This window comes from Falco cherrug, chromosome 7 (genome assembly GCF_023634085.1).
Source record: "Falco cherrug isolate bFalChe1 chromosome 7, bFalChe1.pri, whole genome shotgun sequence".
Taxonomy (NCBI): domain Eukaryota; kingdom Metazoa; phylum Chordata; class Aves; order Falconiformes; family Falconidae; genus Falco; species Falco cherrug.
In genome coordinates, this window is record NC_073703.1 from 70,496,578 (window position 1) to 70,523,584 (window position 27,007).

The 27,007-nt window shown below is 49.9% G+C and overlaps 1 protein-coding gene across 4 annotated transcripts; it reads left to right on the plus strand.

Annotated features, from left to right (window-relative positions):
* The first annotated feature begins 13 nt into the window (after nucleotides 1-13).
* Nucleotides 14-26,395, plus strand: ARHGAP1 (Rho GTPase activating protein 1). Of its 4 annotated transcripts, none has more exons than XM_055716138.1 (14): nucleotides 14-109; nucleotides 4,867-5,038; nucleotides 5,813-5,905; nucleotides 11,229-11,258; nucleotides 16,551-16,638; nucleotides 16,882-17,013; nucleotides 17,513-17,599; nucleotides 18,208-18,306; nucleotides 19,041-19,148; nucleotides 20,367-20,443; nucleotides 20,838-20,915; nucleotides 21,464-21,592; nucleotides 21,760-21,863; nucleotides 22,553-26,395. In XM_055716138.1, the coding sequence occupies exons 2-14, from the start codon at nucleotides 4,900-4,902 to the stop codon at nucleotides 22,730-22,732; spliced, it is 1,344 nt and encodes a 447-aa protein (XP_055572113.1). In that variant the 5' UTR covers nucleotides 14-109; nucleotides 4,867-4,899; the 3' UTR covers nucleotides 22,733-26,395. The 4 variants fall into 4 exon arrangements, with proteins under 4 accessions (XP_055572113.1, XP_055572116.1, XP_055572112.1 ...); XM_055716137.1 differs by lacking the exon at nucleotides 14-109 and adding an exon at nucleotides 1,225-2,162; XM_055716141.1 differs by lacking the exon at nucleotides 11,229-11,258.
* Nucleotides 26,396-27,007: the final 612 nt, after the last annotated feature.

The following is a 27,007-nucleotide window of genomic DNA, read 5'->3' on the forward strand; positions in this document are numbered from 1 at the left end:
GCGGCGGGGCGGGGCGGGGCTCCCTGGCGGCGGGCCGCGCTTCCGGCGGCGGCGGGCTGACAGGCGGGCGGCGGCGGGGGCACGGCGGGCTGGCCTTGGCGCGGCCGAGGTGAGGCGGGGAAGGGGCTCTGCGGCGGGGCCGGGGCCGAGCGGGACGGCCGGGCCGTGGGGGGCCCTGCGCAGCTGGTGCTGCGTCTCCCGTCCGGGGCGGCGGTTGTTTGTGAGGGAAGCGGGCGCGGCCGGGCCCTCGCTGGGTGTCCCGGGGGGCTGCGGGAGACCCCCGCCCCGGTTGGGCGGCGGGGAGGAGCGGGGCTCGCAGCCGGGGGGGTTTAGTCACAGTTTTGGCGCCGAGGCCCGGCCCTGGCTGCAGGTGGGCTCCGGCCGGGGGCTGCCGCCCCTCAGGGTGCCCCGGGGCTGGGAATGGCCCCCGGTGCCGTGTGCTGGGGAAACCCGGGGGTGTTTCCTCGGACAGGGGAAAGAGCCAGGCTTGGAGTCTTGTTATCCCAGCGGTGGAGTTGGCTCTGGGTTGTCACAGGGGTGAAGGGAATGGGAGAGGTGAGGAGGAGGGTGAGGAGGAGGAGGAGGGCCACCGCCGTGGATGGATCCTGCCGGGTGCTGACAGCAGCCTCTGTACCGTGTGCTCAGCTCCCAAGAGGAGGCAGTGCGCCCTGTCCGTGCTCCCAGGCCCAGCACGCAGCCCCCTGCGAGGAGGTTCCTTGCAGCTGGGATGGATGTGCAGCGGCGGCCTTCCGCAAAGGGGTTGAGATGCCTGGGGAAGGAAGGCTGCTCGCTTAAAAAGCTGTGACAATAATGAAGGACCCAAGAGTTTCCCTGAGGAATAGCATGTCCAGCCTGAGTTAGTTGGTCGTGAGCCAGACAAAGCCGCCTGGCTCTTGACCTTTCTGCTGTTTCAGGGTAGCACAGGGGTGGTGATGCTCTTGGTGCACAGGAAGACTTGGGCTGGACTCTCAGTGAGTCTCAGTCCTGCAGCTCATTCACGCCACTGGGTTCGTAAAAGGTTGGCTGCTGAGGAGCTGCTTGGTTTTCAGAGGGTTTTTTGCAACGTGCTTGATATTAAGACTCTGGCGAAGTGCAGGGACTTGGTGGATATATACAGAAAAACGGTCATTTGTACAAATGAAACAAAACTGGGAGGAGGTGCGGATGGCAGCGGCGTCAGTAAGATAACACAGGGCTTCCTTTAGGTCTGAGCATTGCTTGTTAATTAGAAAGGGAAGGAGGCCACTTGGCTTTTGTAATTCTTTATTGCATATAAGAGCGTGTATTATATTGTCCAGGGCATGGTAATACATGCATGGACATATCTTGATGTGTAGATTTACTTCTGAATTAATAGTATATCTGGAAGAAAAGCAGAAGGCAACTGCTGAGCAGGTGCGGCTTAGAAATAAGCGACGGAAAGTAGTGAAACTGTAATTGTAGAAAAAAACCAGTCTGTGTGAACAGCACGTACTGAGACTTCATAGATAGAAGTGAACTGTCTTCCCTGGGTAAATTCTGGTGGTATCTTGTATAAGGAATCTTCAACTCAGAATCTGTGTGAGAATTGTGTTTTAAAGGGCTGTGGTTTCTTTCCTTCAGCAGAACGTGCTGTTCTCCAGCACATCTCTCTGTTACTAAGAAAGTTAATTTTTATTAGACAGCAGGCATTCAGGTCAACCAGCATAGGTGCAGAAAACATACTGAAATGCTTGGGAAAATGGAAACAGTTGGGCCTTTAGAGCCTGGCAGTAAGTCAATGCTTCTGATGTCGAGTGTGACTCTTTAAATGCTTGACTAGGCTTTTTACTTTTTTAATCTAGGTATGTCATTTTTCTGACCTTATGATTGGCTATACAGGGTGTACCGCTTGCATCTTGTCATGACGTTTATCTAAAACAAGTGGGGTTCTTAAATTGTGTTAAATCTGGTGACATGCTGGTTTTTTGACAACTGTTTCACCCCGTGGATACAGGTGGACATTCTGTTCAGTAGCAGTCCTGCTTACAGGTTTGTTTTTGAGTACACAGGGAGAAATCTCATGCAGCTGCACTGTCGGGAAGCAAAATATATACCCTGGTACTAAGATCTGCAAGTGGTTTCTTACATCCTAATTCCAGGTGTCTCCTTCTCCGTGCCTGCTAGTTCCCAGGCATTTAGAGGTTTGTATTTCTGAACTGTTCTAGGGTTACCTGATGTGAGACCCTGCACATTTGTCTTTTGCACTGTGGAGAAAGGGCTGGGAAAAAGTCTGCAAAAGACCTTCTGTGGCTCTCTGGGAGCTACAGTCTGGTTCACAAGAAGGACCTGAAATCTAAGAGGTCTTCTGCTCTGGATCCTCCTTCCATTAACATTTCTGCTGTGGCTGTGAAAGCATGTAGAGCTATCTGGGGAGTCTGGTCTGCCTTTCCAAGGGGTAGGGCAGGTTTTAGCAAGAGCGCTATCCACTGGGCTCTTTCTCTAGCATGGAACTGTAAGGATCTGTAAGGATCCCACTAACAACTTCCTTCTTCCACATGGCGTGCCACGCTAGGATTAATTTTAAACCTAATGGGAAATCCCCCCAGTGCTGTCTAATAACCAGCTCTTCTGCCTCCGATCAAGCGCTGCAAGTTGACTGTGAAGCCAAGTCGTGATCTGTGTAGGGGATGCTTAGTGTCTTGCTGGCCCTGCAGCACTACCATCGCTCGGCTGTGGGAGGGTTTGGATTTAGTCCCTAAGCTCTCCAGGACCTTGCTTTGGGGATGCTGTTGCTACTGGGCATCCCCAAGAATCTCACGTGAAAGGCACCTCGGTGGATGGTAGCAGTTGAATGTAGATCCTCTCTCCCCACCAGGGCCGGGAAGTCCCTGGGAGCTGGGGGTACTGAGGGGCTGCCCTGGGGGGACGTAGATGCTTCCTTAGCATGGAGTGCTGGGTTGTGGGGCTGCTGAGCTGCAGTGGGGCATGCTTTAAGTGTACTGAGTCATAGAAGAGTTGGTGCTTGGTGTTACCATAGAAATCGGATCAGCTGCTAGGGGTGGGGAGTCCTTGTCCCTTGGCTCTGCTGCTGCATGCTTCCAGCATAAGCTCACGGTGCAAGGGAACCTGGTTTCTTGCTTCTCATCCCTTTGAGATTGGAGGTGGTCAGACAGCTCTCGCAGTCCTCACCGGAGGGCAGGGTCTCTGCTTGGCTGCAGTGGTGAGACCCTATATGTTTGCCATGCTGTCTTGGTGATCCGCTGCCCATGTCTGTCTTGCTCTTTCATATTTCGGGAAACTTATTTCATTTGCTTAGCAATAGCTCGCAGCCCCTGGGGAGCCCCAGAGAGGTGCAAACTGGTTGTAAACTGGTGAGTAGTAGATAAGGGAGGGCAGGAAGTAACAAGCATGGAGTGATCCAGAGGGAGGGGAAAACTGAAGATCCAGTTTCCTGTATCTCAAAATGCATCACCAAGCTTGGTCACGAGTGTTGCCCTGAGCTTGGACGTGATGCTGTCCAGTACTCAGTCTCTCACAGGTTTTGTCCTCTGTGCTCGTATCCGAGTAACTGTTTCATCGGCTTCTCTGGATAAATATATACAATCTAGGCTCTAGGGATGGAAGATGCAAAACGGCATTGCTCCCCTCCGTTCTGTTAAAGGAAATAGCTTTACTATGAATATGATCGTATGACACAAAGGTGTTGTGCCTCCTCAGATCGTCTTTGAACTCTGCTCTCCTCGTAATGTGAAACAAGCACAAGCCTGTCTGAGAAACAGCGTTACAGAGTCTTGCTGATGCAAGGTGTCATTTTGTTTTGCTACAGTTCCTCTTGGCTTGCTGCCTGTTGGCTGCTGAATTACTGTCCGTGTGGTCTGTGTGAGCGATCCAGATCTACATACTCGTCTTTTCCAGTGTTTCCTTGCTTACTTTCAGGACGCTGACTTTAGAGGATAACAGCTATTTCCTAGGGGTTGTCCCTAAGAATTGGTACCCTTAGGAGGTGCTGTGTGCTGTGTTAGCTCAGTCCTGGGTTTGACACATCTTCTGCTCCAGGTGAGAGGGAGAAGTATTTGCAAGCAGCAGCAAGCACACTGAGCTGTCTGTATCCTGGACCCTCTTAATTCCATGCTCTCCTCACTATTATGGCATGCTTGGTGAAAAATACTCATTCTAGCAATATGGCTTTAAATTAAAGAGGTGATTACTTGCTGCTTGCTGTCGTGTAGGAGAAGGGAATTGCTGGGTGATGCTGAAAGGAGATGAGGTTGTATGTGCATTGTTCCTCCCTGTTTTACTAGCTCAGCCTATGAAATCCTGTTTTAAGAAGCTGTTCATTTCTGCGTTCAGATCCCAGCACAGTGAAGCACCCACTTCAGCGCTGTTGAGAGCTCTGGCCCTGCCTTATGGAGGGGGGGTGTGGGGTGGGGGGAGAAGGGGGAGGGTGATTCCTGGGAAAGCTTCCAGCACTGGGCCAACTGTGGAAACAGCTGGGCTTTGTGCCAGCCCTTCGGAGGGAGGGGGAGCTCAGAGCTGGTACAGTGAGTGTATCAGGCAGGGGCTGGCATAGCCTGTCGCCTTCCTCAGCGTCTTGCTGCTGCTCCTGTTTTGGGAGAGAAACTGCTCTGTACAGAGCTGTGGTCAAGCAGAGACTCACTGAGAGGGTTGGTACAGGCTCCTGATGGCCTTTTGATAGCACTTGGCACGAAAGAATCTGGCATATGTTGGTGCTTCTGGCTTGGAGGAGGAGTTGGCTGTGTTAAGGGGCGGGGGGAGGAAGTATCTCTGGATAAGTATAGATAAGGTAGGATTCGGGGAAAATCGGTGAGAAGAGAAAGAGCCTCTATGGGGAGGTAAACTTGGGATCTCTGTCTCACCTAGCAATCTCTGCTGTCCTCTTTCTAGACGCTGCAAAATAAACTGCAGTATTTGGGGACCATGGCTACAGATCCACTCTCGGAGCTTCAGGATGACCTGAACTTGGATGATACCAACCAGTCCCTCAGCCAGCTCAAACTGGCCTCCATAGATGATAAGAGCTGGCCAGCAGATGAAGCCCCTGCTTTTCCTAAATCAGGTAAGTATCCTGCTTGTTTGGGGTCTGGGTTTTGGCCAAAAAGGAATTGTTTGACCTGCAGCTTTGTGGTCATATCTACATATACAGAGAGCCCTAGCTCCATTTGAAAGCTCCCTAGACACATTAATCTTGCACCACACCCAAGCGAATTAGCCCTGTGTTTGAACAGCACTAAAAAGCTCAGAGCCAGCTGATGTAAATATGCTCTTCTCAGTCCTGTAGCTGGCTGCACTTCGGTGCTGATGGTACAGACACGCTCGGAGTCCTTGAGTGTCCTCCATTATGGTCTGTTGCAGGATAGTTTGGCCTTTCTGAGTGGAAGGGTCCGGAACTTCCATGTGGGAGGTGGGGTTGGAGATCTGAGTTGTTGCTCTGAAATCCTATGCTATGGACTGCTGCCCAAAGAGGTCATGGAAATTAGCTAAAGGGCATATAGGGCGGGCAGCCGTCATGAGACGATGTTAAGATTCTCCTGCTCTAGCAAGCCATGGTGATGCCCTTGGCACTTGGGTTTTGTCTTTGTGAATGTCTGAACAGACATTTTCAAGAGGGTGTACGGTCTGAGGGACACATACAGACCTCATGGGATTGATGGGTCTCTTCTGAAGTCATTGCTGCTCTTGCCCACTCAGAACTTCTGAGGTGAACAGATGCTTACATCAGTCCCGCCCATGCTGAAGAGCCATTTTTTCTTATCCCTCTCTCTCTGTTGTACCCCTCACCAGGGTGCTCAGATCCCTTCTTCTGAGTGCTTGTTCTTTGTGTTTTGCGCAGAGGACTCCAAAGGCTCCCCTGAGCCCGTCACTCACCTGCAGTGGGACGATCCCTACTATGATATCGCCAGGCACCACATTGTGGAAGTAGCAGGTAGTGGTCTTTCTGTTTTCTTCTTTAATGTCTTTGCAGCTGGACTGAGGAAGGGTCTTTCTAATGGGGTTGTGGGGGCATCTGCTATACACCAGGCCCAAGTGGCAATGGCAGCTGGCATCGTAAAGAGAAGGAGCACCAGACTTCTTGAATGTTTGCGATATGTGTAATTTTCCGTTGATCTCAGTTAAACTTGCATTCCTTCTGGGCTCTTACTGTCTTGGTTATGTTATTAGTGGGACTTGGTTGCTTTTGCTGAATTTTTTTAGGTGGGGCTCTTGACTATATCCTGAGCACAAGATGTGGGTTTTGCATGATAATGCCATGGAATTACATAGTTTTGCAGTAGAGCTGCAAGGTCCTCAGCTGACTGAATAATCCACGGTGGGTCCGGCAGCAATCTCGTATGGGAAAGACCAGAGCTTGCCCTCCTGTCCAGAAACAGCATTTACAGAAATCTGAAATAGGGGGAATAGGCCCATGTCCCACTGCAAGGAAAGACCTGATCATTCAGGGTTACCAGCATTTGGATTTTCTCTGTGTGGTTGTCTTACCCAAATTATTTTAATTACACTAACCCCTAGTGATTTACTGCTGGGACCTCCTTAAGAAAGAGCTTTGGGGGTGTTTTTTAAGTTGCTGTGGTAAGCCTGAGGGAAGGGTGATTCCAGTGTACCCTGCTTTCCTTGTTTAAAAAAAGAGCGCCTCTTCAACCTGTTTTGACTTGATACACACTTCCTCCTTGATAATCTCTATAGCCACCTCCTACTGCCATTTCTCTGTACCTTGGTCCCTGCCCCACATACGAATTTGCAGTGAAGCAGAGGCACAAGCTGGAATGCTCCTGATTCGGGGTTGTTCTGCAGTAGGGTTTGACCACGGAGGGAAGAATCTCAGGCACTTTCCTTGGTAAGCGTTGTCCTGACATCATTCTTTTCTGGGGTGTCTTCTAGAATGAGCTTGCTTTCTCCTGACCTCTCATCTTAGGTCTTTTTGGGAGCGAAATGATAATGGCAAACTCGAAGCTTTGTTGTCCTTTGCCTCCTGTGTGTCTCTGGCTGCTCAGGTTGACAGGCCAGGTGTTTTTAGCATTTGGGTCATTATGCCTCGTAGATCGCCACAAGTGCTTTCATTTGCAAATGTGTTACTAACCTTCTTTTCCATGGGGCTGGAATTTCAGGACTGGCGTTTGTAGAGGTCTACACCCTGGTCTCTGCTACTCTGAAACTGGGAAGGGACAGATGTGTGGACTCCACTGTTTCAGAGATAATAGCTAGAATATTTGGAATGTGAATGGCAGAGGTAACTGTGTTTCTGGACTCTGGGAGCTGGCGAGTTAAGTGATCCTGTTGTTCACTTCAGACAAGGTTCTTAGAAGAGAGCTTAGATCAGAGACGTTGATAAGGCTGGAATGTCAGCCCAAACCGGGGACAGAATTTGTGCCCTGCCTCAAGCACCAGTCTTCCTGCGGGATTTCTGTTCCGAGGTAACATGACCCTTCTTTTCAGAGCTCCCTGTATGGAGTATCACTCCAGTGGAGGTGTGGCTCGGTGGGTGGAATGCAGCCATTTGACACGTTGACTGGGATAACAAATGAAGAATTCTCTAACTTCCTGAAAGGATTTCGGGTGGTGTGATGGCTGACTGGGAGGCTGCCTGCATTCTGAAAGAGATCTCTGCCCTGTCGGGGTTTAAATTTGTGTTTCTACTGAGCTCTCTGTCCCTATCGTGTCTCTATGGTGCAGAAGTAGCACGAGAAGCTTCTGTCGTTGGCTGCTTCTGACCAGTTTTCCCCACTAACTGGTTTAACTGAAGGCACGTGATGGTCCCAGACACAGAACTGCTGTGATGCCTTTCTTGGCATTGGAAGACCTAGTAGCACAGCTTGGATAGTGGATTTGCTGCTACGTAGTTGTGAGACTCGCTGGTTTCTCATCTCCTGGAAGCAGGATTTATGAAATTGATCCAAGGGGCCTGAGTTGGTGGTCAGGGTTCTGGAGTGAAGCTGCTTGTTCAGTTTTCTTGGTCAATTATTAATAACACTAATTGTTTGGAGAATCAGGCAAGGTAATGTTCTCTGGGTTGTTGTTGGGAGGCAAACAATCTGGGAAAATCCGGGAAAATCTTATTAGAAGTAGCTTAGAGAATCAAAATCTCATTGGAGGATTAATATGAAACTGTTTGGATCTGGCTCTACTGACAAGTTGTGCTTGTCAGCACCTTCAGGTGCAATGAACGCTTGCCATGGTGAGCCTGAAACTAAATAGCTCCATGCTGCTTCTCTTGTAAATATTACCAAATGGCAGCAGATCGAGGGTGGTTTTATCCATTTTGCTGATTTATGAGCTTTCTGTTCCCTGTCCTTCCCTGTTCTGCACTTCAGAGCAGAAAGCATATGGCTAACTCTGTTCCTGCCTTCCCTGAAATATATTCTGAGGCGATGATGCTATTTTGAGACAGGAGCAGAAGGCTGGTTCTCATCCTCGGGCTGAACTCCACGATCCCAGGGTTATCCTGTGTGGTCAGAAAAGTAATTGCTTCTTACAAGATGGGTGTACGGTGTTAATAACTTACTAAAAGCCCAATTTTGATGACAAAAAGTTAGTGCACTCATTTTCTAACTGACCTCAATTTTCATTTAGTTCAAGGCATGCTGGATTTGAATATCCTGGCTGTCTGGCCTAAAGATGGAAAAAAATGTTGAAAACCATTCTGCAGAATTTGGTAGATAAATAAGGAGTTTGCATTTGTTTTTCACTTAAAAATAGTGCAGCAGTCTCACGGAAACTTTCCTTTGTGCCTTATGGTCCTGTCTCTTCTGGGGACTGGGGTCTCCCTGGAAGAAACTGTCTGTGGGGAAGGAGCAGGCATGTCATTGCTGATGGCAGCAAAAGGCATCCAGGCCACAGTTCTGAGAGAGTACTATGGCATTGTTAAGAATCACAGTATTTTAGTTTTGGGAAGCCTCTTGGTTTGGGATTCAATGCTTTTCTGAAGGAAAGAGTGATACACTGCCTGTCCTTTCAGACCTGCCTTCAAGTGTGTGTTTCTGGAGTGTTTTACGCAGGCTCTGGAGAGGTCTCTGCGTGCTTGTGCTTTGTGCTCATCTTGGCTCCGAGTTCCTTTTTTTTTTTTTTTTTTTTTGTGAGCATTGTAGCAGAGAAATTAAACTTCACACGTGGCTAGAAGCTGGAGCAGAGGCAGCTCGATTTCACTGCACAAACCACTTCTGCAAAGTGTGGGGGTTTTTCCTTCCTCACATCACATAGCATTCGGAGGAGGCATAGGCTTCTGGTTGAAGGCTGTTGAGGAGCTATCCCAGATTTCTGTTACGTTTAAGCGTTTCTGTATCCTCCTACTAATTCTTATATGGCAAAGGTGCTGCTTCCATCTCCTTGGGGGCTGAGGCAGTCTAGTATGTGACATAATCTTGGCCTTGACTTTCAACAGAGGTTGAATTGCAAGAATATGGCAGATTAGTTAATAACAGTCTAAAGGAGGGTTCCAGAGATGGCAGCTCCTACTGGGAACCTGGGGCTGTGTGGGAAGAGCAGGGCTCTTGCCAACTCTCTGCCAGTGTTCCTTCCCCATTCTTCTGCCCAGTCCGAAATAGTGGTCTTACCTTTATGATCCATATGCAAACTTATGGCTGTGAGGTGCATCAGCATTCCCATTTAACACAATAACTGACTTTCTTCCTTTTGGGATAAGAAAACTGGGGCTTAACGTGTGGTAGATGTATGAATTTTCCCCTGCTGTTGAGGCTAGAAGTTGGCATAGCAGGTGTCAGGAGAGTGGCCATCACTATTTACTTCAGCTCTGTAGTCTCTGCTCAGTGACTTCAAAGCTTTGCTGAAGCTCAGAGTGTGTTTCTGCTAGTTTTTGTGGGAAATCTGCTGCCTCACACCATAAATTGGCAGTCTCAGGGCTGCCCTTGCAGAGAAGGCGTGATGCTAGTGTGTGTAGGACCTGTGACTGAAGTGGGAAAGCAAGGTGGAGAGCTGGGGGCGTACCTTCTTGCATGTTACTAGAATGAAGCTGCAGTTTCAATAGTGAATTTTTTTCGTGGTGAATCTGGTACCAAACCTACCTGAAAAGCATTGTGGCTGGCCGTTGGCTGCAGGTGCCAAAGCTGGAACTAGTGCTGATGATTTGCTGTTGCCCTGTTGGTGATTAACATGGGAGGGGGGTGTGCAGGGGGAAATCAGTCTTGGGGCACCAGTAGCTGTTGTATCTCTAAGCAGGCAAAGGCAGAAGTTGCAGGCTGAACTTGTGTTGAGAGTATATTAATGCAGTGTGGGTTTTGTCTTTGGTGGCGAATGGGCTCAGCAAGGTCCTTTGCTAACAAGGGTCCTTTTCCCTTCCAGTACGGTCCATTATTATTGGCTCCATTAATACAGAGTGCCTGTATTTCTGCTGCTTTTGGATGTAGTTTCTGGCTTTGACATTCTTTTTTTTTCTTTTTCTTTTTTTTTTTTTTTAACGGTATTTGTATGATACAGAATGATGAACGGGTTCTGTAGAATTGGGCCCAACCAAAGCAAGCCCAGCCTGTGCACCATGTTTTGACATGCAATATCAAGGGAATGGAGAGTTTCCAAAGGATTCTACATTTCTAAGGGAGATCAAGGGAATGGGTTTCTTTCCAGAGCCCTGCTCTGTGCAGGCTCCTGTCTTGATACGTCCATGTGGGTCTTGTATGTAGCTGTAAGAGTGATGGAAAGGGGCTTAGCTTGGCAATAAATGCCTTCATAGACCCCTCTGAGCACAGAGAGACCTTTTTTCAAATTGGTAGTTGATTTTTTTAAATTTTATTTAGAATCTACTTAACTTTTTTTTTTTTCTTTCAAAGCTATGGGTGTGTTGAAGATCTAAATTGCCCCTGTCTTCAGCTTATTAGTGAAATTTAGCTTCTTGCTAAACAGTCTTTTGGATATATTATTTATACAGCATGATGCCATTCTCTATATGCTTCTGAACTTGTTCAGAGGACCTTGACATTCAGAATTGTGTTTAACCCTTTTAAAAGTGAAGTGTAACAATAAGCGCCAGAAATTTGACTGTGATTATACAGAATTAGTTGCAAATCAAAGAAAGATTTGGAAATCCTGGGTTGCTGTTACTGCCTCTGATTGTTAGATAAGGTTGCTTTAGACAGGAGCATGGGGGAAAGCTGAAATGGAAGGAGCTTGACCGCTGCAAGAGAGCGACTAAACGCATCCCAGTGGCAATCTGGCTAGGCTCTGAGATTTTATACTCAAGATTACTTTCTGGGAAGGGCTGCGAAGCTTGGCTTGCTATAACTTTGTTTCTGTTCCTCCAGACCAGGGTGCACTTGATGGGGCCCAACCAGGTAGGTAGATTTTTTTTTTTTTGTGGCACTAACATGGTACTGTAGATCATGGTATTCTTTTAGCATGACCGTGGCCTGTAGCTGGACTGTCTCAGGGGAGCCCAAACTTTGCTCAGCCTTAGGCTGCACTGGCAAATCTTCAGGAGTCCAAAGGCTACACAAAATTGTCATCTGAGGGCTGCACCTCTGCCTCAGGCACAGCAGAATCATCTGAGCCAAATCTGTCATGTGGGCTTTACTTTGGGCACTTTGGGGCTCTTTGGTCTCAATGTAAATCCCGTTCCTCGTCTGTCATGGTGGTGGCCTGCTTGGACCAATTCAGTTGGAACTCAGATTTACATCCTTGTCACATGTGTTTTGGAAATTTATCCTAGGATTGCTTCCTGTTCCTTCATATGATCCAGTGCTGCACTCACATGCTAAGCAGCTGGCACTTAAACTGGGATCTCCAGCTGAAAGCAACTGTTATCTATTTCTTCTCCATTTGGCTGCAGAGATGTTGTGTTTTGGTGACTTGTTCCTCGTTCTAGCCTGAAGCTGTGCTAGACTGCTCAGTGCTTGCTGAGCATTTGTTAATACTCTCTGGACTTCAGTTCCAAGCCTTAAGAATTTGGCTGCCAGTGCTTTCACGCTTCTCGAGGTACATGAAAACTTCTTTCGGTGTGAAATTCTTTCTGCTGTTTCTGAATAGCAGGTCAAGAGCTTCACACATTCTGTGGAAATGCTGATCCTCACTGCCTCATGACGTGGGCTCTTCTCCCTGATTTGCCATGCTCTCAGGCATCCTCCCGTTTTATGTTCTTTAATCTGACCCTGTAGTATTTTTTGTGTCAGTTAGAGCTGTAGTCACTTGGTAAGGCTTTATGCTTCTGGCAGCGTTTGGATATTGGGAATATCTAGTTGGAAGATGTCATGTATTAAAATACTTCTACTTTAAGCTCCTTACCTTCTTTTCCTGGGGGACTAAATCCATTTTGGAGTTCAAGAGGCAGCTTAAATCTATGATACTTAAACACTACTCAGCTGTATCATAAGCTTGGCTGGAACGTGAAATTACATTAGAGAAATTTTTTTTACTGACCGTGGCCCTGATAACATCCTAAGATTTATGAAACTTGTGTAGTAATGTCACAAAATTATGTAGTGGTGGCCTCTGCTTGACCTTGAATTCTGTTAACTTTGTTGTTTACCTGTAATGTTATCTTTTGGTGGCAAGTTTTATCCATCTGCCTTCTCTCAGTGTCAAAGTACCAGGATATTCTCATTTGAGTCTTTCATGGAGGTGGGCCCTCAGCCAAGGGTACCTGATGAAGGTAGGAATAAACAGGGTCCCTGGACTGCAGTTATGCTGCCAGTGAGGTGTGACAGCCTCCAATCATGGCATAAAGGCTAACAGATATTATTTCAGAAGAAATACCTAGAAATACATACCACGATTTGCAAGTCAGGCATATATTTTCTGTGTTGGCTGTATTAATAGAGTCCTGTCTAAGGACAGTACCGCTACATCGATATGAATTTCTGCTCTGATACGTTTGTATTGCTGTAGGTTTTGATCTGAAACGTTAGCCTCGGTATTCAAACTTCAGCCCTTTTAGGAGTATGGTCCTGCACTGATGGTTTGGAACCACAGCAGTGACATTCCTTGCCCCTTGTCTCAGAAGTGCACTGGAAACGCTGCTCTTTGTTTGAGAGGAAAAAGAGTTTGGGCCTTAAAAGCACCATAAAAATGTTCAGGAGAATTAGCATGTCCATCTGTGCTACAAGTCAATATCTCATTAGATGAGCAGCTGTCTTGACTGGAAAGGCTTTGCATATTGGCTGCTCTTTGTTGTTAAAATATATATATATATATATATGTCTGATTTACATCCTATAGGGAGGTAATTTAATTCCAGCATAGATTGAAAATATTTATGTATGAACTTACAAAAATATGTACATTGTTGGGGTGCTCTGTGAGTACAGATGATATATAATTGCCTCTTTGTTGGTTTGTTGTTAAGTATCAAGCCTTCCTCATCTGGGAGAGCAGGAGACAGCCTGAGAAGCTGATTACTTCATGGTCTATAGTTGTATTCCATGGAAACTCGAGCTATTTGCACTTGCAAACACAGGGTGAAAACCTAGATACCTAAGATTAATATTGTGAGCAGGAAAGCAAACAGTACAAGGGATGGGGCGTCTGGGAAAGCTCAGACCCGGTAAGAATCTGGTTGGAGGCAGAGAGGCCACCTGCAGGCAGTTTCTTCCTGCAGCCAAGAATGCGTGCAATGGGCTTTAGTTCTTCTTTATAAATTGGAACAACTGATTGTTCAGCTTTGATGCTGAATTTTGAATTTCAAAGTGTCTGGAGGAACCAGGCTGGTCTGATGTATGTCAGGTGGAACCAAGATTGGCAGTTGGTTGTACTGAAGGTGTCTGTGCTGACAGGCTGAGCTCAGTGTGATGAAACTGGAGTGGAACCCAGCACTCACTAATGAGCATGCTGGTTCCTGTGTAGGTCTCATGCATAAATTCATTCTGATTTGAAAGGCAAAACAGGCCACTCCTTTTTTTTTTTTTTTTGTTTTTTTTGTTTTTTTTTAGTCATCCAGAGGACTATAGATTATCTTTCTGTACTTGGCCCTGGAAATTATCCAGGGGAAACATGCCATCTCCCCTTCGGCAGAATCATGGATTGTCCATTTTTTTCTTTACCGGCGATCCCAGACCTTTTCACCAAAGCTATATAAGGAACGAGATTCTAGACTTTGCATAGGCCCTGTCGTAGTCTTTCACGTCATTCCTGAGGAAGGTGTTTAAGCTGTGTTGTTCCTGACTTGTGACTTGTCAGATCTGGAAATCAGCACCTAGGAGCCTGAGCTGAGTGTGTAGCCACCCACAACATCGCATGAACGTGGTGCTGTGCTGCAGTTTTTCACAAGCAAGGCCTGCTTTGATCAAGCCTGCAGTCTGCTTTTGGCCCTCAGACCATCCACTCTGGCGTGAAATGCAGCTCTCCGTTAACTGAAGATAGCACCTATTCTGACTTCAGCACAGAGCCATGATCTGCAAAGATCTGCAATCTTTCTGACTGTTCTCTTTCATCACTACAGAACTCAACAGGTTCTCAGATGCTGCCATCTTCTTGCTGCTCTGTGCAGGCAAGACCCTTTTTCTTCCAGATGGAGCCATAAGAGTGGCTCAGGACCATTGGGAGGAGTCACGATATGGCATATTCCTTGCCCAGGACTTTGTAGCCTGCACCTTTGTTTTATAGACAGCTTATGTGCATTAGACCCAGCCCTAAAGCTTGTAGCAAGCTACCAAGAAACTCTGGGCTAGGCAGAGAGTGGGCTACCGTGGGATATGCAATGTGATGTTGGTCTTGTGGCCTGGCTGTGACTGTATCTGGTTGTTCCAGATGAGCCTTGCATCACTCTCTCCTAGTCCTGCATTCTGGGTCATGCGTCCTCCCTAACTGCCCCCTACCTCCGCATGTGTATGTCAATGTGATGGCCTTTGCCCACCCGTTTCCTGGTCTGTACCTAGTGCTGCCTCAGTGTCCCTAGCTTTTGTAGAGGTTCTGGCTTGTGTGCATCAGTAAATTCTGTCTCTTGTGTTGTCTGCTGGGTGACTTGAAAATGGGACTTGCGAGGGCAAAATAGAAGTGAACTAATAGCAAGAGAATCTGTTCTTCTGGCTGGGATGGGGCTAAAAGAGGATTAGTGGGATCCTTATGTCGTGGCTGGTGTACGTGATTTCTCTGGCTACCATTTGCAGCACCAAGTGGTCATCTGTTGCTAGCAGGCAGTGTTGCCAGAAACCTCAGGTTTGCTCTTCTGGAGTTCAGTTTTGAGATCTCGGTTGCTGCATGGCAAGTGTAACCAAGCGGTAGTTGAGGGCCAGAGCCCGTGCAAAGGTGAGAAAACGGCTGCATGCTCTGAATATTGTAAATCAGTGGGGGAAAAATAATATATTTCAGGAGGAATGATGTACGGCAGGGCTGTCCTGCATAAGTAGCGATCCTTGCTGCTTCTCTGTGCTGTGGTCTGTGTGAGATGGTTGTGCCGTAGGGGAAGGAGGAGGGTGGTGTTCAGTATAACCTCAGTAGCCCCTTCCACTGCTCCGTGCTCCTGCTTGACAAGAAAACATGGCACTCGGGGCAGGGTGAGTAGCAAGAAAGGAAAACTTTAACCCTTCACACTAAAGGAACCATTTCATCTCCACTGGTGCAAGTCATCCTTATGGAAATGGATTGAGCGTTGTGTCTTTCCCTCAAACTCCATATGTCCAAAAGGTTTGTGACCTTGTTCTTACTTACCTAAGTCTCTCGATTCCCCTAGCATGTCTACTAAGCTTGTCCATGCCTATCTGCTTGGGTTTTGTTCATGGGGCTGAGATCCCTGCTGGCAGAAGTCCACTGACATATGAAGACTTGCTTTGGGGAAAACTTGGCTCGTTGTGTGTGAAGCCTCCAGTGGTGGTTGGGAGTGTCCTCCCCGAGCTGAGGGTGCTTGATGGGTCATTTGGCTGCAGTGGGCTGGGGACCGTTCTCTGCTGGGTTTTTACCTAGAATGCTTTGTTGTGCCGTGCATTGCAGCTGCTTCCAGCTCAGTTGGAAAAATATCTCTGTGGATGGAAGGTCTGGGAAGCAGTGAACAGCTTGTTCTGCAATCCCCCTGGGGAATCCGTCTGTAGAAGAGGCTTATGATGATGATTGCTTCTCATCTCTGGAGGATGGCTGGGACTGCCCTGTTTCTAGGAATTTCTTGGTTTCCAGGGTATGAAAAGGCTTTGTTCTGCGTGCAGGACTAAGCTTCAGGTGAAGCAAGGAACAAATGCACCAGACCACAAGCAGCCTGGACTGCGTGTAGGATGGAAGGAGTGGTTATTTTGCCTGTAAGGGACACTTTTTTCCCTTTGCCTTCCTGGGCACTGGTGCATCAGGAGCAGCGCCCAGAGGCAGTGTTGCAGGATTAATGCTCTGAGCACTCTGCTCTGTACTTGAGGCCTCCATCTCTGTGCTCTGAAGCATCCTGGCTTCCAATCCTTCCTCTTCTTTCAGGGCTGGAGCATGGACTCCGTTTTCCACTCGCATTGTTGACTTGCCAGGCCCTTGGTGTTCAGGTTTCTGCTTCCATACTGGTCCCATGGTAACTGCTGGGAATCAGGTTTAGCTTTGCTGGCAGCTGTGGCAATCCAGACTTCTGCCTGGAAATGGCGGTTTCCCATTTTCTGTTACCCCTTGCTGCCAAGACCACCACGTAGCCCTTAGTCTTTCTGTAATCTCTGGCATTTCATCTGCAGGTGATGACAAATATGGAAGGAAAGTCATTTTGTTCAGTGCCTGCCGGATGCCCCCAAGTCATCAACTTGATCACGTGAAACTGCTGGGGTGAGTAGTGTCTTAGGAGGCTGCTGTTAACTTCCTAAGCCTGACATAATTCCCAGGTGCTGGTTTCCTGGGGCCAGATCTATCTGCAGTGGCTTCTTTAGCTGGACCTTTTCCCCCAGAGTGCTTACTTCCATTGCTGGGGATGCAAATCCTCTTCAATGGCACACGAAAATGAGTCCCAAAGGGAGGAAGAGCCTCTCCGTGGCAGGGCATGAAGTGAGTTCAGCAGCTGTCTCTTCTCAGGTACCTGAAATTCACATTGGACCAATACGTGGAGAGTGATTACACACTGGTGTACCTGCACCATGGCCTGACCAGTGAGAACAAGCCATCCCTGAGCTGGCTGCGGGATGCCTACAGGGAATTTGATCGCAAGTGAGTAAGGCTGCATCAAGCAAGGATATAACATGCTGTTCTGTAGTGTATCATAAAAAGATCTTCCCCAGGTCCCCCATGTAGCTTGTTGATCATAATGTACTATCACTTATTTCTGCTGTTAAAGCGGTGGGTTGCTTTTTAGTGCAGGCTGAATTATGGAATGAACAGCACCTTCTGTAGTTACATCCTTTAGGCCAACGGGCAAACAGCAAAACCAGGTCCTAGTGCACGTGTGTCAGCCCCATCGTGTAATTGTTACTTCCTGGTGAGGCTGCTCACTGCTTCTTGGTGAATCTGGGAATACAGCAGAGTGTGCCCTTAGGCTGCTGAGTGGCCTGACACAGCTACAAAGCACGGTAGAGCAGAGACCGTGGGTGCTGGGGAGCGGTGAGGCTCCGTGCAAAAGGAATGGAGCACCCAAGGTGCCTTAATCTTGCAGAAAGATTGTTTCCTCTGCTTGAAGTGCAGTTCGTCCTTACTTAGCTTCTCTTGGCAGGTACAAGAAGAACATCAAAGCCTTGTATATTGTGCACCCAACCATGTTCATCAAGACTCTGCTGATTCTCTTCAAGCCTCTGATCAGGTAGGAAACGCTATAGGGAACCTCACCTGCATCCTCACATTGCAGGGGAGTAACGGGGCATTCTCAGTGGGGCACAAGATGAGCCCAGGCTTCCAAGCCTACCCTGGAGTCTCTCACCCTGTGCTATCTCCTCCTGTTCCTGAGCTCAGAAACAGTCACAAGAAGTACTGCTTTGGGAACCTACGGAGTTTGCAGCTTTGTGCTGCTCCCTTTCTGTCCAGCCAAGAAGTGATGCAGGCTCTGCTAATAATGAAAAAGGAAGTGAGAGCATCAGTCCAAATTACATTTAATTCACTGTGGTGATGCTGAAATCCTAACTCTGCAGAACAACTGAAACCAAAACTTTCTTCAGCCTACTGCTGAACTTAGGAAGGAGAAATGCAGCGGTTTAGGATGTGCTAGGGCTTCTAATGTGACTTGGAAAGTCTTGGCGTCTCCTGGTGAAATGCATGGAGCTGGAGAGCTATGTGGGCGACCTCTCTGCTGCTCAGCCATACCTGCCCCCTTGCCCCATTGGTGTCTCTTGCTGACCCCTGCTCTTCTTGCCTGTAGGAAGGTCTGTTCTGATACCGGATTCCTCACATACCTGCTTTTCTCTTGTTTTTCAGCTTTAAGTTTGGACGAAAGATTTTTTATGTGAACTTCCTTAGTGAGCTGGAGGAGTATGTGAAGCTGGAACAGTTGGGAATCCCAAGCCAAGTGCTGAAGTGAGAGTGCTGCCTGTCTCCCGTTTGCTTAGGGCTCTGGGAGAGGGAACTTTTCTGGGGGAATGACAAGGGGAGGAAGAGGTTGTTCCACTCAGGCAGTGGTTTTGGAGGGAATGGTGACAAATTGCCTTAAAGAGTATTGTTTCTCTCTATGCTCCTTCCTGTATGTCCTTGGTCCCAGTGCCCAGTTCTGCCCTTGAATTAATAATCCTCCGCCAGTGCAGCACCAATCCCACCCTCTCCCACTCATGCCTCAGGGGCTTTCTGCAAGGTGCTGACCTTAACACTGACCTGGAGCTCATGGTGCACATCTCCTGAGTCTGGGCACCTGCTTTGCTCCCTCTGCACAGTTCAGCTTGTTTTTTGGGGGGCTTCCCAAAGTTGCCACAATCTCTGTCCTGCCAGATTGATTCCCTGTCCCTCACACACACACATGCAACTGTCTGATTACAAGCAGTGCTGTCCTGTCCTGCTGCCCATGCTGGCTGTCATCCTCGGCTACTCCAGCTTCTGATTCCAGTTAGGTATTCCTTTCTCCCTGCTTTTTTTTTCTGGCAACGAGACGCTTGTTCTTGTTGCCCCTGTGCTCCAGAGCTGCCTGTCCTATTTTTGCATAGCTGGAATCAACCATGCTAGGCTGGAGCTATTACCAGTGGATGTGCAGTGGGTCACGTGCAGTTCATGCTTTTTCTGGGAGGCGGAGTGGCTTTTTACTGGTCTGTGTTTTGCCACAGATACGATGAATATCTGAGATCCCTGCAGAAACCTTCACAAGTGCCCCAGAAGCCAACACCCCCACGCCCACCGCTGCCAAACCAGCAGTTTGGAGTCTCGCTCCAGCAGTGAGTATCTATGGATTGTGTGGCTTTTGCCCTGACTGTGTTGATACAAGGTCACTGTATGTATAACTGAACAGCAGCAAAAGTGGCTGTAAAATTTCTTGCAGTTCAGACTTCCTACGAAGCTTTAATCGTTCTTCTGAGGAACTCTGCACTCATGTCCAGTTCCTGACTGACTCTGTTTAGTCCTACCCTCTTGATTCCCTGGCTAGATTGTATCTAAATTAGGATGAGATCGTTTCTGCAGTCAAGGGTCACTAAAGGAGGAGCAAAATAAGGGCCGTGGGGACAGCTTTATGCCACTAGAAGCTTCCTTTAAGCAGAGGAAGTCTGTAGGAGGCTGATGGAGGGGTCTTCAGGGCTGTGCTATTTTGATTGAGCAGTGCTGCAGATCTGTTTCTTAGTTTTCTTTCATATCATAAATTCTATTTTAAAAGCACTTCTATTCACCCTTGTACTGATTCCCACCCCCCATTCCTGCATGGTGACACAGGCAAACACAGATGCTGGCAAGGGCTAGCGATACTGGCTAAGTGTGGAAGGTATTTTTAGCTTTGGGTGTGATTTTGCCTCCCCGGGGAATGAGGAGGAGCCAGTACTGTGTGGCCAGACAGATGCTCTGAAGCAATCTGGAAACACATTCCCCAGCTCCAACACAACATTTCCAAATGTAAACCCCATGGTGCTGCATGGCTGAGCTCGTTAGTAGCCTGAGAGGGGTGGTATAAGCAATCGAACATGAGGGTGGCAGCTTACGTGCGCCTCGGCATCACTAGGTCGTTCCTGACAGGCATTGGGTTGACGTATCTTCCGTTACAGGGGTGGGGTGGGTAAACTTATTCCATATATATTTCTCTCACATGTCAGCTTCTTTCTGCCCTTGTTCCTGTGGGGAAGGAAAAAGGAAGCTTAAGCCTTTTCACCTGATTCTTAACTAGCAGCTTTGAGTTCTGGGCACCCCTTTGCCTGGGCATCTACAAGCCATGATTTTTACAGAAGACAAAGAAATATTCCTGTGGTGTAGTAATGAGTTCATACTTGCTCCAGGGAATGATGTGGCATGACGGGTGAGGAGGAGAGAAGGCTGGAGTGATGGCTGAACCAGGGACGGGGATAGCAAGACCCTATGTAGTAGAGCTTGTGTGGACAACTTTGAGACTCAGGAGCTGCGTGCAGGGCAGGGAGGACCAGCCACTTCTAACCTTTTGTCTCTTCCCGCAGTCTCAGGGAGAAGAGCCCTGATCAGTCGCCTGTTCCTCTGGTGGTCAGAGACACCATCGCTCATTTGCAGGAGCATGGTAAGCGTTCAGGGGAAGCTGCAGTCCCTCTTGATTTCATGTCGGTGGCCTCTCCTCCACCCAAGTTCCCATCCGGAGTGTAGTAAGATAAAGAACAGCAGTCTAGAATAAGGTGTAAAAGCCTGCACTGGGTGAGTTCGCCTCCCAGAGAAACTGTGCGGGGCTTAGGAGACCTCTTTCTTCCAGTCATCCATACTCCCACTTGTATAAGAGCAGCAAAATGGTCCTTGTGCCCTTTGCCTGGCAGTGGAAGCAGAAAGCATTGCTGTTCCCTAAAAAAGGGACTTGCTGACGTCTGTCTGGATGCCCCACAGCACGGATTTGGCGTTGGTAAGACCAGCATTTTTAGAGACTCTCACATGGCTGATCTTCTCCATCTGCTCTCACTTCACAGCTCTTGCTACAGAGGGGATTTTCCGGAGGTCAGCAAATACACAGGTTGTCAGGGAGGTTCAGCAAAAATACAACATGGGTAAGTGCCCACACTCAGCAGAGCTGCTCTCCTTACCGAACTACTGCTGTCCAGCTGGGACTGTGGTGGAGCTAGTCTGTGGTGGCTCCTGTCTGCTGACAGGCCTCTGGGTGAGGCCCCATCAGGGTATGACCTCAGTTGCAAGGGAGAAGCACCTGATAATTCTGCTGTGCGGAAAGCATATTCCTTCCCACTCACGTTACCCTTGCTGCCCTTTTCCTTCCTGAAAATTTCGGTGTTTCTCAGGGTGAGATATACCATCTTAGTCTGGTTATACTGGGGGGACTGAAGGTGACCAGGAAGAACCTTGGTCATCTGTTTCATTTGATGACTTCTAAAGATGTAGTGCTGGATTCAGCAGTGCTTTGCATATGCTTTTGAGACACATTTTTCCACTCTGCTAGATGCGGTGCTTTAGTGCCATCTCTGTGTTCTTCCTTAAAACACTGCTTCCCTAGTTCGGGGCTCTCACCACCATGTCCCGTTCTTTGTCTGGAGGAGGTCCTGCTTTGGCCAGCGAGCGCTGAGTCTCCGCTCTACTTTCTCAGGTGTGCCTGTAGATTTCCAGCAGTATGAAGATGTCCACCTCCCTGCTGTGATTCTCAAGACCTTCTTGAGGGAGCTACCTGAGCCCCTCCTCACTTTTGGCCTCTACAGCCATGTTGTCAGCTTCCAGAGTGAGTTGTAACAAGAATGCACTGGCCAAGGGCAAAGATATCTTGGGGGTGGGGGGGGGTGGGGGTGGCATGCATGGGATACCCTGTGCCTGCAAACAGGGCTTTCATCAGGTTGGGTGCTGAGGATTCCTCATGGACCTGCTTGTCCTGTCTCCCTTGATTTTTAGGTGTAGAGGAGGTGAATCGTGTGGATGTTGTTCGCAAAACACTCCAGACTCTGCCGGAAGAAAACTATGAAGTGCTCCGTTTACTGGCAGCCTTTCTGGTGCAGGTGAGCTGCTGCAAAGGCAGGCAGGTGTTTGCTAGGTCAGGTGCCAGTGTCAGCTTTTTGCCTGTCTGCTCCCTCTTTTTTTCCGTTGAGAAGAAATGAGTCTCAGGCTATGAAACCACCTTTCTTTACCTTATGTTCTGGTTATACAGAGATCAAGAACGATTGTGATGAACCAGCCTAAGCAGCTGCTTCTCACGGTGCTGAGAGGTGCAGGCGGGCGTTAAGCCTGTGTGGTCTCTACCAGGGATGCTGAACGCTCCCCAGGGCGGAGGCACAACAGCAAAATGTCTGAGTAGATCAGACTAGAGCAGAGGGGTCCCAGACCCGTCCTACAGAACTTTCTGCTGCCAGGAAAGCCACTACAAGGCTATTCTAGCAAGAAGGAAAATTGTTTTGAGCGGTGATGTGGGCTGTAGAGATATTGGCTGACAGTGCTTTTGGTCCTATTGCGACGATACCGGCCTGGTGCTTAAGCCATAGCAGCAAATGGCAAGATAGCGCTCCCCCGCTCCTGCGGGAGGATGCTGCGTGTCGTGTGTGTTTCCCCAGCTGTCTTCTGGCACTGAGCCTTCGGCTCCTCTCCTCCCATTTGCCCGTGGGAGCCTGTCAGCTCTGGTTTTGTGGGGGGCGAAGGGCAGCCACTGTGCTGTTCTGTGGGATTCACAGTGGTCTCTTTCTTTGCCACATAGGTCTCTGCTCACAGTGACAGAAACAAGATGACAAACACCAACCTGGCAGTTGTGTTTGGCCCGAATCTGCTGTGGGCCAAAGACGTAGCCATCACCCTAAAAGCCATCAACCCCATCAATACCTTTACCAAGTTCCTGCTGGACCACCAGAAGGAGCTCTTTGAGGACGTGGAGGCCTGAATGCAGGCCAGCCCACACCAGCACACTGTACCCACCTTCCCACCTTCTTTCCCACCTTGTCTTGGAGCTGTGACCAAGCTGTCTCCAGCGCAAAGGAACCATTGATACTCTGGGTGATGAGCAGAGCGAGGGCTGTGGAGATGGTGGAGAAAGGATGTAAGTAAGCTAGCAGGAGACCTGCTGCTCCAGACGGGGAGGGGAGCCGGTCTCCCAGCTGCTGCGAGGGGAGTCCTAACCCACGTACCAGCCTGTGCAGCTCCTCCGGGGCTCATCACCAGTCTGCTGCCCTATCAGATGACCTGCCTTCCTTTCTTCCTTCCCTCATATGCGGTTTTTCTGCCCTCCTGCTCTCTTCCTCTTTTTTGTTTAAGCTCCCAACCGCCCCAGCTCGCTCCCTTGCCTCAGCTGGGTTGTCTGAGCTAGGGCAGGCTTGCTGGGTTTTGTGGCAGAGATGTTCCTGCTGCCAGTGCCATCTCTCAGCACTGAGCGCACACCCTGCCTTTCCTCAGAGGCACCTAGAGCAGGGAAGGGAGCCTGGCAGCCCTTGTGCCAGGTAGCAGCGTGTCCTGCGCTTGCGAACACCACTCCAGACCCCCTGCTTTTGGCAGGCAAGTGACGGACAGGCTCGGGGCACGCGGCCTGTATTACCTGTCAGCCTCCGATGCAAGGAAGCTGAATTTAGCCCAACCTCCTCTGGGGTCGCCCACTCCAGATACTACTCAGTGTTTGCCGGGGCGTAGTAGGTGAGGCGCCTCCCACAGTTACCCCGCTCAGGCGTTTGTCCCTCCAGCAGCATTTTCAGCCTGGCTGGAAAGGTTCCTGCCAGACCTGGCTGTGCGGGAAGGGGGCTGGCGGGGGGCCCTTTGACAGCTGGGGAGCCTGAATGGCGGGGGGCAAGTGCCCAGGTGGCACTGAACTGCTGAACGCTATGAGCATCGCTGCCTTGCCCTGTGGCAGCAGCACTCCTCCGTCGGGCATGTGTGTCTGTGCCAACGGGCACGGGCCACCTTGCCTGGTCGTCTTTTTGAGCAGAACTTTCCCTGGCACAGTGTAACCGAGAGCTTGGCCTTGAGGGGCGGTCTGGGGACCGCGGCTAACCCTCACCCTGGAGTGCACCAGGCCTGGATTAGGAATTTCTGCCCAGGTGCTGAGCATTCGTGCCAAAGCTGTGAGGGAACAGCTATTCCATGCTAAGGGCCTTCGCCCCATCTCCGCCTCAGTTCACGCCTGCCGTGCCACCGTGGAAGCCTGCTCAGAGGCACCCTGTGTGCCCTGGGCACAGCTGGAGAGGTCAGGTTGTCCTCGGGGCGGGCTCAGAGTGGGGTGGGCCTGGCACCTGCCCAAAGAGCTGCAATACTGTTAGGGCACCCCTGTTGGTTTGGAGTTGCAGCATTCCCGTTCCCTGAGCTGAGATCCCTCTCTTGAGCCTGGGCCGGTAGGGTGTTAGCAGGGAGCTTCTAGCCTTACTTCACTGCTGTGTGTTCCGTCTTTGTGACTTGTACCCCGCATGCCTGGGCCAGTCCCCCCCCTGCTGCAACTGGCGACGGGGACAAATCTTTTGGACCAAGCAGAACAGATTTTTAAAAAGCTACTGAATGTTAAATAGAATTTGCTTTTTTATAATATTTTAGCCTGCCTTTAAACACTGACCAAAGGTCGGTGCCCCAGTTGTAAACAAAATAAGTGACATCTGCTGCAGGAATTATGGAAATGGTTCTTCTCTGCTAAGCCTTGGAATGGGGTGGGCGTGAACATGGGCAGCTCTGCGGGCAGCGCAGGTCCAGCCAGCTGGCTCAGAGGAGGCACACCAACACGTGGGTGGGAACAGTCAGCGAGAAACTGAGCATTGCTAAGGCTGGAGCAAGAGATGTTTTAGGAGAGGGCTGGGTCTGGTCCTTCCTGGCTACCGGGGGACTTTGCCCTACAAAGGCTGTAGGGCTGCTTAGTCCCGCTCTGCCAGGAACAGGAGGAGTCTTACCTGTCCGGCCAGGATGTGACTTGTTGCAGCCTGAACAACTGGCAGCGGTAACCACATCAATGTTTTGGAGGTAGAGAGATGCTCAGCTCCTGATTCACCTGTGCTCCCTGCTCGGGTAGGTTAGAAGGGCCGATGTGCTATGGAGGAGTAATCTGGGATGGACCGTGTGGAGAGAGGTGTACCTGCCCCAGTGTTTGTTTCAAGAGGCAAGGCTTTCCGGACAGCCTGGGAGGAGCGTGGAGGCTGAGGGAGCCCAGCGCAGCCCCTTTCCCTGCAGCCACCCGGCTCTGTGAGGGCTTCAGTACGGGGGAGACGGTGTGCTGACTGTGTCTTGCAGCTGACCCTGGCTTCGCTTATATTCCCCCCCTGAGGAAAGGCAAAGCCAGCTCGCTTCTCCTGGGACAAACAAGCCCAAGGTCGGCAGCTCGGAACGGGAAGTGCCTGTGTGCCGGGGCACGAGGCCTTGGCCCTGTGTGCAGCCCTGGCTCCCCAGGGAGGGTGGCACGTTCCAGCCCTGCAGAGCAGCAAGGACCATTCCCTGCCCAGGAGAGATGGGAGCAGGGCTGGTGTAGCTTGGCCCCTCTCTGGAGGGACAGCAGGGATTGCTGCAAGTGCCCGTCCTCTTCTGGCTATAGTTTGTTTGGTGGGTGCTCTTTTTTTTTGTTGTTGTTGTTTTTGTTTGGTTTTTGTAGTGAATTCTTGAAATAATGTTTCCTTTTTTAGCAAAAATGGAGACTGGTGCATCCCCTGCAGGCAGGGATAAAAGCCTGCTCCAGTTCAGTGCCTGCAGGGAGCAGATTTGGAGGGTGTTCAGGAACCTGCTACTGCTCATGGTGGGAAAGTGCTCGCAAATCCTGGAAGGGACCCAGTGTAAATATCCCCTTTCCTCTGTGGCTCCTCATGCTGGAGCTGCCGGGGGCCCTGGAGCAGGCACAGTAACAGGGTTGCTTTTGCTTCTGCAGTCTGCTCTCCAGAATGCCTTGTATTAAACTCTCCCTCCCGTGACTTGAGCAAGCGGCCTGGGCCTGCCTGCAGCCTGCGCTGGCTAGGTGGCCACTGGTGCCTGCGGCTGCCGAGCCCGAGGGCTACATTCCCTCCTGGCCTGGTCAGCCCGTCACGCAGGGCGCTGGCCGGGCTGGGTTTCTCCAGCTGCGGGCAGTGTCAGGTAACGTGCTGGTCGTTGGTTTTCTCCTTGCTGTAGAGCTGCCCAAGGGTCTCTTCCCTGGCTCATCCTCCGGGTTAGCTGTTAGCTGTCTCTCCCTAGGGGGGTACTTGTTCCACTTCAACGCTCCGCCTCTTAGCACCTAGCCCATTCCCTCTGCTGAGCCTCCGGCCATCTTCGCGGCCTCTGATCGCTCCCCAGCCCGAGCTGTGTGCAGACACTGGAGCTCTCTGGTGCGCAGGGGCGGCAGGGGCTGGCTGGCTGCCTTGTGGCAGTGTTCGCTGATTCCAGAGAGAGCTGAGGGGGCCAGGTTGGTCCCCGTTTCCTCTCATGCACAGGGGCTCCTGTACAAAATTTTTGGCTTTGCTTTTGTTGCTGGTGTTCCCTGCCTTCTTTTATGTTGATGTTCATCAGGTGCAGGCCTGAGGTTTTCACGGTTCACACTGTTTATTTTCTTCTAATCTGCACCAATCTTATATTTCATGGTTTGCACTTTTGTATTTCAATAAAAATCAAGATGTAATCCCAGATCCAGGTGTGTCTGTCCAGTGGCACAGCTGTGGCACGTCTACAAGGAACAGAAGAAAGGCCGGCCACTGCCAACCACAGCTGTGCACCGGGGGAGGAAGGGCAGTGTGAAATGCCTCCTCTGTGAGTAACTCTGGGAAGAAATACTAGTTTGCAGGAGCCTCAGGCTGGAAACAGAACTCAAAAATGAAGTATTGCGAGTTCGGCTCTTTCCTGAACGGGGTTGGGATTCCGTGGGACCGCCTCCCTGCCAGGATGAGCCATCTGCCCAGGATTGCCCTTTCCCCGAGGCTGGCCCGGGCAGCTGCGCAGGTTGTGGCGTCTCCAGGGGCCAAGGGAGCCACCTGCAGGCTCTGCGGTCGGGCTTAGCTGGCTCCGTGGCTCCGCTTCTCCTGCGGCCGGGTGACTGTGCAGCAGAGGCCTGCACGCTCCCAGCTCAGCTTTGGCGGACCAGTAGCTCCTCCTCTGTGCACAACAGTCTCCTGGTTAGGACCACCGTACTCCACCCCTTCATCCGCACACAGGTAACCACCCGTTCCCAAGGACGCTGCACTTTGCTGGTTGCATCAGTAAAGTTTTTGGCTGGTAGAAAGGCTCCCATACCCAA